Source organism: Palaemon carinicauda, chromosome 1 (assembly GCF_036898095.1).
Source record: "Palaemon carinicauda isolate YSFRI2023 chromosome 1, ASM3689809v2, whole genome shotgun sequence".
Lineage (NCBI taxonomy): Eukaryota > Metazoa > Arthropoda > Malacostraca > Decapoda > Palaemonidae > Palaemon > Palaemon carinicauda.
The window spans coordinates 3661284-3671283 of NC_090725.1; the positions used below are offsets into that span (position 1 = coordinate 3661284).

The 10000-nt window shown below is 35.6% G+C and overlaps 1 protein-coding gene across 5 annotated transcripts in view; it reads left to right on the forward strand.

Annotated features, from left to right (window-relative positions):
* Positions 1 to 10000, forward strand: part of LOC137646493 (uncharacterized) — a 75444-nt gene that overhangs the window by 51947 nt on the left and 13497 nt on the right. For 3 of the 5 annotated variants that reach the window (XM_068379619.1, XM_068379598.1, XM_068379624.1), the window contains 4 exons: positions 1128 to 1209; positions 3048 to 3235; positions 7060 to 7197; positions 8995 to 9187. In XM_068379619.1, coding sequence (XP_068235720.1) covers positions 1158 to 1209; positions 3048 to 3235; positions 7060 to 7197; positions 8995 to 9187 — 571 coding nt within the window. In that variant the 5' untranslated portion in view covers positions 1128 to 1157. Of the gene's footprint in view, positions 1 to 1127; positions 1210 to 3044; positions 3236 to 7059; positions 7198 to 8994; positions 9188 to 10000 lie in introns of all 5 variants that reach the window. The other 2 variants (XM_068379605.1, XM_068379612.1) reach the window with 1 other exon arrangement.

The window sequence follows — 10000 nt, forward strand, 5'->3', positions numbered from 1 at the left end:
GTAAGTCTCCTCTCACACAGTCCTTCCATCTCTTTCTTGGTCTCCCTCTTCTTCTTCTTCCCTGACATTAAATTCTAGCTGCGCTTCTGTCTCACCAATCCCCTTCTCCTGTAAGTCTCCTCTCACACAGTCCTTCCATCTCTTTCTTGGTCTCCCTCTTCTTCTTCTTCCCTGACATTAAATTCTAGCTGCGCTTCTGCCTCATCAATCCCCTTCTCCTGTAAGTCTCCTCTCACACAGTCCTTCCATCTCTTTCTTGGTCTCCCTCTTCTTCTTCTTCCCTGACATTAAATTCTAGCTGCGCTTCTGTCTCACCAATCCCCTTCTCCTGTAAGTCTCCTCTCACACAGTCCCTCCATCTCTTTCTTGGTCTCCCTCTTCTTCTTCTTCCCTGACATTAAATTCTAGCTGCGCTTCTGTCTCACCAATCCCCTTCTCCTGTAAGTCTCCTCTCACACAGTCCCTCCATCTCTTTCTTGGTCTCCCTCTTCTTCTTCTTCCCTGACATTAAATTCTAGCTGCGCTTCTGCCTCATCAATCCCCTTCTCCTGTAAGTCTCCTCTCACACAGTCCTTCCATCTCTTTCTTGGTCTCCCTCTTCTTCTTCTTCCCTGACATTAAATTCTAGCTGCGCTTCTGTCTCACCAATCCCCTTCTCCTGTAAGTCTCCTCTCACACAGTCCCTCCATCTCTTTCTTGGTCTCCCTCTTCTTCTTCTTCCCTGACATTAAATTCTAGCTGCGCTTCTGCCTCATCAATCCCCTTCTCCTGTAAGTCTCCTCTCACACAGTCCTTCCATCTCTTTCTTGGTCTCCCTCTTCTTCTTCTTCCCTGACATTAAATTCTAGCTGCGCTTCTGTCTCACCAATCCCCTTCTCCTGTAAGTCTCCTCTCACACAGTCCCTCCATCTCTTTCTTGGTCTCCCTCTTCTTCTTCTTCCCTGACATTAAATTCTAGCTGCGCTTCTGCCTCATCAATCCCCTTCTCCTGTAAGTCTCCTCTCACACAGTCCTTTCATCTCGTTCTTGATCTCCATCTTCTTCTTCTTCCCTGACATTAAATTCTAGCATTCCTCTGTGTAACAAGATTGAAACTAACCAATTCCTCTCTCGTCTTTGCGTTGCAGGGCCGTGAGCAGTCGCGGCGCCGAAGTGCCATGCCAGCGACCAACCGCAGCAAACCAGCCATGGAGCTCTACCGCCCCCCAAGTAAGGAGAGAGTAACCTCAATTCTGTTTACGTTCATTTCCAGAACTTTTTTCTTATAAAAAAAAGGGGGTAGAGTTGTAAATTTATTTTTAAGTACAAGAAACAGTAACCAGGGAGTATTTCAAGTAAGGAGAGAGTAACCTCAATTCTGTTTACGTTCATTTCCAGAAATTTTTTCATATAAAAAAAAATGGGTAAAGTTGTATATTTATTTTTAAGTACAAAAAACAGTAACCAGGGAGTATTTTATTTTATTTAGATTGTTAACAAGTACGAGAATCATAATGATTAAATTTAATAAGCTTTTCCAGGACGTTTTTCATATAAAAAATGGGTAAAGTTGTAAATTTATTTTTAAGTACAAGAAACAGTAACCAGGGAGTATTTTATTTTATTTAGATTGTTTACAAGTACGAGAATCATAATGATTAAATTTAATAAGCTACCTGGTATGACTACATTCAGTAAGAGGTATTCGAATTTTGAGAGATATTGTACTAAGAAATTTCAGAACACCTAGTATTCATGGCTTATTTTGATGTTGCTTTGATGGGTCTTTGAGTTCTTAACATTTACAATAGTGATCACGGTGAATATTAGAAATATACGAAGAGAAAATGTTCATGTCTGTGCAGATCATAGAAATGAGAAACTGGTAACTACTTCCAGAAACACTCAAAAAAAAAAAAAAAAAAAAAAAACTAGTGGACACGTCTGTTTTTGCTGGAAGTATAGGTCAATGTTATTGTTGTAAGACTTGATACGAAGCTAAATCCTCATCAGTTTGTATTGTTACTTGACGAATTTTTTTGGTAGTATATATGGAGTTGCTATTGAATTGATCACTTTAAAAAATCGAAATTTTTGGGTATACTGTGCTTCATACATAAATCAGAAAAGAGATTTTTAAAATTTTACGTCAAGAGAGAGAAAAAAATGTCACACTTACAAATCTCATTTCGATTTGATTAAAGATATGTACTCTCAGTGAGGAACAAGTCTTAGGAAGTTGCTTACATTTTTTCGTCATAATTTTCATACAGCTTTGTTCCAGTTTTCTCCAGATATATTAGCAAATGCAGCTGTTTCGAATAAAAAAAAAACTTGACATTAATTGAAACAGACATGGCATATTCTATTATGAGGTTAATTGGCAGTTGTCTTTCTTTTATCTATTATTTCTCACAATAAGGAATTACTTTGCCTTTGATATTTCAAGCCAAATTTTTGTCAACCCCTTCAGATGGATAAATATTTTTTCGTAAAATAGTCATACCAGGTAAGCTTTCGTTCAGGAGATTGCCATTTGTTAAAAAACATGATTTTTCACCTTTGGTGTATGTATTTTTCACTTCAAATTAGAACAATTTGGAGTCATTCATAATGCAGGCTCTACATTGATAAGTGTATATATATATATATATATATATATATATATATATATATATATATATATATCTATATATATATTTATATATATATATATATATATATATATATATATATATTTATATATATATATATATATATATATATATATATATATATTTATATATATATATATATATATATATATATACACATCAATGTAGAGCCTGCATTATAAATGACTCCAAATTGTTCTAATTTGTAGTGAAAAATACATACAGCAAAGGTGAAAAATCATGTCTCTTAACAAATGGCAATCTCCTGAACGAAAACTTAAAGATCATTGAACGTATTTATATCATTAAAACTCATTGAGGATTAACTCTGGAAAGCAGACGATTGCATGATCACTTCTGACGAGTCTAACATACCACTGATCTCTCCCGCCTCCACCGTGAACGCCAAAGCAGCACTCCGAGGACCTGGCATCTTCGACAACGCTAACGGCGATGCCAGCGCCATCCTCAATGGGAAGATCGCCCAGAACGGCAGTTACGTCGAGAAGCCGGGACTCAATGTAAATGCTCGAGAGTTCGTTTCTTTGAACACCAGGCCTCCCCTCCAACACTCGAAATCCTCCAGTAGTGTGCCCCTTCAGGTGAGTTTCTCAAGGGGCAAGAGAAACTGAACAGTAGCCTTTGTTTCTTTAAAGGAAATAATTTAAGTGTTGGTGAGGTCCAAAATACACAAAGGGATTTCTAGGTAAAGTCAGGGAACAAAGGGGTGAGCTTTAATCCTTTGAAAGTCATACTAAGGTCCAAAATTCTTAAAGTGGGATGTCACAGCTGGGTTTTGAACATGGAAGATTCTTTAAAGAATCCTAATTAGGAAGGTGAATTGGGTAACTGTGTCTCAGGATAACCGATTGCCATTCGGTGCTGACATTTTTAAATCACGTTCACTTATGTTATTGCTTTTCCGTAAAAAAGTATCCTACAATCTTTTTTGGGGGCTCAAGTCATGTCGTCCTGATGGAAGTTTCTAAGGTAGCTTCTAAAGGATATATTATATCCTTTAGAAGCTACCTTAGGAACTTCCATCAGGACGACATGGCGATCTCACCCAAAAATAGATTTTTCGCTTCGCTCAAAATCCGTTTATTCTTTGAAATAGTTTTTTTTTATCCTCGATTTGCCTCAGAATATCTTAGTGTATCGGATTTTGCTAATCATCCAGATCATCTAAATAAATCATATATCGTCACCCTCATAAACTAACTGCGTAAGTCATTTTCTCCACTTATTGGAAAATAAAAAAAAAACCTTCTCATTTCCTAATTCTTTATATCATTGTATTGATTTTCATTTCACAAATTCTTAATAGAAGAATTTGTGAATAAGAATTTGTTAATTGAAGCTCACCACAATGATATAAAGGATTAGGAAATGAGGTTTTCTTTTTTATTTCCCAACAAGGGAAGAAAATGACTTAGACAGTTAGTTTATGAGGGTGACGAATATGTATTATGTCTTTTCAAGTCAGGCTTGCTGATTAAATCCTACGTGAGAACCACTTAAGGATTTGTCTTTGAAGAATACCTAACATTCGAGTTCAAGTTAATGGAATTTTTTGTACTAGTTTACCTAAGTGCCTCTTGCTTTTGCTAGTCCTCATAACGCATTATTTGGAATTAGATTCTTGCAGTATTCATTAACTTGTAGTGTTTGCGTTGAGGGAATTCTTACCTATTACCTTTCACTCTAAACTTTATATAAAGTGATTCATGTCCATGACATTCCACTTAGGTCAGCTTAGTAAGTTCAATTTTGATATTTTCATTTGAATGTACAGTAGTTGTTTGTTGCAAAGCTTTCGCACGCCAATTAGCTTGAGAACATCGTGAAGAAGAAAACTTCGAACCCTTGTCTTTTAATGAAAATAGAGATTATTTAGTTTTTATTATTAGATTATTGTATTATGCAACGATAAATCTGTGGTTTTCATCAAGAATCGAAGTGTTCCATCGCTCAGCTGAGACTAAGTGCTGTATTGCTAGAGATGAAAGGGGAATTCTAGGTGTATTTAGTCTTTATGCTGCTAGCTTGACCCTTATTCATTTTTTTTTTATTTAAATTGTACATAATTTCCACGTAGCTTTACATTTATCCTTTAGTACGGGAGGATATTGGGTGATTCTGTAAAAACAAGAAAATAAGAATAATTTTGTAAGTTAGGGTTTAGTGTTGGACTTATTACATATTTAAGCTGTATAGAAATATCCTTACAATCAGTGCTAGTCATGAAACATTCCACTCCTAGGTAGGCCTATCATTGAAACATTAGTTATGGCTTTAAAATGCTGGTCTGCCTGCGGCATGAACACTTTTTTGGTGTTTGAATTCACAAATAAGTTTTCAAATAAATGTTTCAGCTTTCGATAATTAATAGCAAACACATAGATAAAACCCAGTGGTGTGGGGGGGGGGAGGGGCATAACACTGTCTTCTAAACACCTGGATCTATCGATTTACTTATACTGTATTCTGTGTGGCTAATAACACGAACACAGAAAGAGAACATGGATACTGTATGTATTAAACATTAGCTTTTGAGAGAGGTGAAATGTTGTGGGGATGGCCCTGGTGTCTTCACAACCCATATTCACCTGTATTATTCACTGCATGCTTGTGTGCATGTGTGTGTGTGTGTCCGCTGCACAAGGTCTTTACGGACACCATTCAGTCTTTTCCAGTCCTCTCAGATGATTCCGTCCCTTCTTGACACTTCACTGTTGACTTCCTAATAACCCCTCTCAAATCTTGTCCTTGAGAGTACTGCACTGACACCCCTTTGTTCTCTAAATGCCTCCAGTGGCACATTTAAATCGTCTATAATCCTGAATGAACCGCATTTCTTCCTCAAAATCCTTGATCAATATGATCTTTACCATGATGTCCTTTTTGTCATCTAAAGTACTTGAGTGACACTTTTATCCCTTTAAAGTCTTACACTGACATGCGGCGTTATCAGAACGTTGAATATTGTTCTGTTGTAAATACTCTATATTCTAATTCATTCAATTTCCATGCTTTGGATATTTAATTGAGCTGTAGCTTAAAATACATTATTATATATTATAATCTAATAGATTAAGCCGTTAACGAAGTCTCGTAACTGTAAAGTTCAATTTCCATGCTTTGGATATCTAAAATTTGAGCTGTAGCTTAAAATACATAATTATATATCATAATCTAATAGATTAAGCCGTTAACGAAGTCTCGTAACTGTAAAGTTCTTATCAACTTCTGACAACCTTTATTACAGAGGTTAAAAGCTGTGTAAAGGCATTTGTCATTTTATAAAGCAGTGTTAGAAACCTCGGAGTCAATCTAATCAAATTAACTCTCATATAAGACGTGAAGAGAATATCATCCTTCAAAGGAATAGATTCGTTTGCATTGTAGTTGATAAGAGACCAAAGAAGGAACGCTTCTTTTGGAATAGCTTCTACGCTTGAAGTGTTACCTACATGATACTTTCGCTGATTTTTTTTTCCTCGCTTCATTGGCTAATTAGAAATTATATTTTTATTGTAAGATACTTATATCGGTTTACATATATGGCAGCAATATAGATTATAAATAAATCCAGCCTCTTATAAAAAACTATATTATTATTGACTTTATTATACTCTTGGAAATTTTCTGAATATATAATACAGATTTTTATATTTTAATATTCATTTTAAAGGTCACTGGGCCAATTGAAAAAAAAAATCAGATACATTTTTTCTTAGTTATATTGTGTACAGAAAATGTAAAAAATCACAATCCAGAAAATACGAAGACATATTTAGAATAAATTTCCATGTCATATTATAAGTCTTTCGTTCTATTTTTATCGTAACTGTTGTTTTATCCCTACAATTATCCGTGATATTATTTAGTGGGAGTGTTCTTTAGTCATACTGTAATTGACTGTAATTACAGCAAACGGAACCCCATGGGTCACGCCCCTTCTAAATCCTTTCATCGTATATTTCTCTCATTAAAACTTTGTAAGTAACATTTTCTTGTAATTTTTCATCATCTCATAATTTAATGCTTTTTTGTCAATTTTCTTTAATATTAGTGAATAATTCTTTTTATTTCTTTTCTCGTTTTTCTTTTTACATATTGAATAACTAGTTTTAACTCAAAATTAATTGACTTGATGGAATGTCTTTAAGAGGTTGTTGTTTTAAAAGTTCGGAGAAATCTTATGCATATATGTACGCTGCTTAAAGCTTCGCAACCCAGTTATTCTCATAAATGCTTTCGAACAGAGTTGTCTTTAAAAGTTACAGTTCCCTCTTCGGGTTTTCAGTTATCTCTCTCTCTCTCTCTCTCTCTCTCTCTCTCTCTCTCTCTCTCTCTCTCTCTCTCTCTCTCTCTCTCTCTCATTTAACACAACTTTATCCCTCAATCGACACGTCTCTTGCAGGGTCGACCTGGCAGTCTGCAACACTCCAAATCAGGCAGTAATATTCGACAGACAGCCAATGGTGATATTCGACCCCCCAGCGGCTCTCCTCCCAGGGTGCACTTCAGCGACGACAAAGAAAATGACCCAGATTCAAAGGTGAGAAAAGGAGTTAGACTTTAAAAAGTAGTTCTTCATTCTTGTCCTGCAGAAAATCTTACCTACTTCGTTGCAGATGCTTAGGGCAAAGGAAGTCGTTTTGCTCTTGTTTTCAGTATTGTTATTGTATTGAATAGGTGGAAACGCATTTGTCAGTGAATTCCCATCTGATCAAGGTCTTCATCTATGATTTTTCTCCAAATTTTTCTGGCATTCATTCTTTGTTCTGTTATTCTTAGATATACTAATCAACCGACTAACTTCCTCCCATTCCTTCTTTTCATCACATGTCCGAACCATTTCAACGTTGATATCTCAGTCTCTTATTCAGGCGCTGGAATCCACATCTGTCTGTATCTGTTTCATATGTAGTATGGTCTCAATTTCCTTTGTCATTAATCATTTTTTTTTACTGTATAGAATTGTGTTATGCTTATAAATTAGTTTAACAAACTGTCGAGTAGCATTTCTAGTTTCCTATAGGGCTATCTAGAAAGATTTTTACTTCAATAAGAGATGAAATCTGGAGGAATGTAAAGTTGGAAAAGTTTGATGAATAAATGGGCATAGACCAAAGGAAACAATTGAAGGTGAAAGGCAGAAGGTGAGTCCATTTGTGCCGAAGAAATCGTGAGTAAACTTTTTTTTGTCCTTTATAGTGAGTAACACATGATGTATTGCAAATGTTAACCCACTATGAGGTGCATAGAATAACACAGGGCTTATTCACATCGTAGATTTGTTTCTACTTACAAATAGGATACTTTTGTCTATCAATAGTACAGTAATCTCTTTCCACTTCATCTAGTCTCTTAATAAGTATTTTTCTATTGCTCTTTCAATAACTGCTCCACATTCCAGTGTGTCCCCAATGCAACAGGTGTGTTCGGCCACTGCTAAGGCCTATTTTTCCACCAGAACATGAAGCTCCTCATCCCTACTTCAGGCTTCAATAATGTATCACTTTTTGTATATTTTGCAGTCTTGAACATTATTAGTAACACCATCTACTACATATGATACGTAATACTGAACTAAAATATAGCATGGGCATTTTCTTCATATTTAGTTTTCCGTTGGATCCTCTTAAGTCACCATGAACTTTGTTTTGGTTATGTTGATTTCCAATCTTTTCCTCTCCGTTCTGCTCTTACTATCTTCCAAGCATTTTTGTGACGTTTTTAGATATAGTAACACTAGATCATTTGTATGGAGAAACTTTAAGGGTCCTTCCTTTCTGCACTCCTTTGTGACCTTTTTTCATTACTATTATAACCACCGAAGGACTCGGGACTTATCCTTGATGGAAGCAATATCCAAGCAATATCCCTTTCGTAAGTAAAGGTATTGAGGTTATTTCTGATTTTAATTGTAAAGATATGTATCCTCTTCAGTTCTTCAGAGGAGTTATGCTTTTGAATCTGTATGGTATATAGTTATTTCTTATACAGTATAGGCAAGTCAACATTTGGTTACCTCCTGATAATATATTTTCAAACCTGGCAGCTAATTGTTGAACTCTTGCATAACTTTTAATTATCTAAAGAAGGTTTCAACGTTTTATCACTCTTGGCTGTAGTGTACTCTGTAAGCATGTGGAATGCCAGAGCTGGTGTATACATAATGATTATATGGCCCTCTGAAATAGAATTTGAAGGAATTTTCATCATATGTTATCATAGAGTACCAGACGTGTAGTGTTTTATAAGTATTCTTATATAATGACTTGAATTCATAAGAAACTACCCAATCATTGTAGAGTACACTTTAACATCCCCTTTTATTTGAACCCTTCAGACTGTTTCCATGACCCGGCCTCCGTCCTTGGCCGTTGGAGCCCTTGGCCAAGCAGGAATAAAGAGATCCAAATCCCTAGGATCGGCGGACCTTCGAGCCCAGTACTTGGAGGCTTACGCGCCCACTACAAATGTACCCGACCTTGGACCATTCTCACCTGATGTCCAGAACTCGATTACTAAGGCCATGTCAGGTTAGTCTCTATTATCATTTCGTGAAGAGCGTGGTTTTGAGTCTTTCATGTAGTAAGGTGTCACAAAAATGAAGGAATAACTTAGAACCAGAGTCTTTGGTTACAAGCTAAGAAATAACTAACTCAGGCATAGTACCCCTTTCACCCCCAAAGGACGTACCGGTACGTTCTTGCAAAACACTGTTAATTACATATTTTTACATATTTTTGATAAATTTATAAAAAACTTCAGGCATTTTCCAAAAGAATGAGACCAACCTGACCTCTCTAGGACAAAAATTAAGCCTGTTAGAGCAATTTTAAAATATATATATATATATATAGCAAAATGTGCTCGAAATTTAACCTTATGGTGGGAGTAAAAGGGGTACAGTACTATTTCATTACCTTTAGTGTGTTATTCCACTTCCTATTCAATCGTATCCACAATTCGTTCTTCGCCCTATTTAGTTGCTTCCTGAAGAAGGTTGATTTTTCCAACAATCCAAGGAAACACTTAAATGTTAGTTAGGACTTCATTTCATAAAGGGTTCGTAGATATGCTGACTCTCTAGTTTTTAATTAATTCATTGCAGATAAAAAAAATGTAATTGCATCCTCATTTCAGAATGATGAACTGCATTCCACTCTAAGAGCACATTTAAAAGCCATTTTAACTTTTGCTAAACATTCATCTCCCATAACCGATGCAATATTTATAGTTGTTGGGTCCCAAGAATAGGCAGATTTTTTTTTTACTCTTCCACGTGGAGATACCTTAATATTGTTGAAAATTCTTGCAATTTAAGAATTTTTTTTTTGTTTTAATTTGCA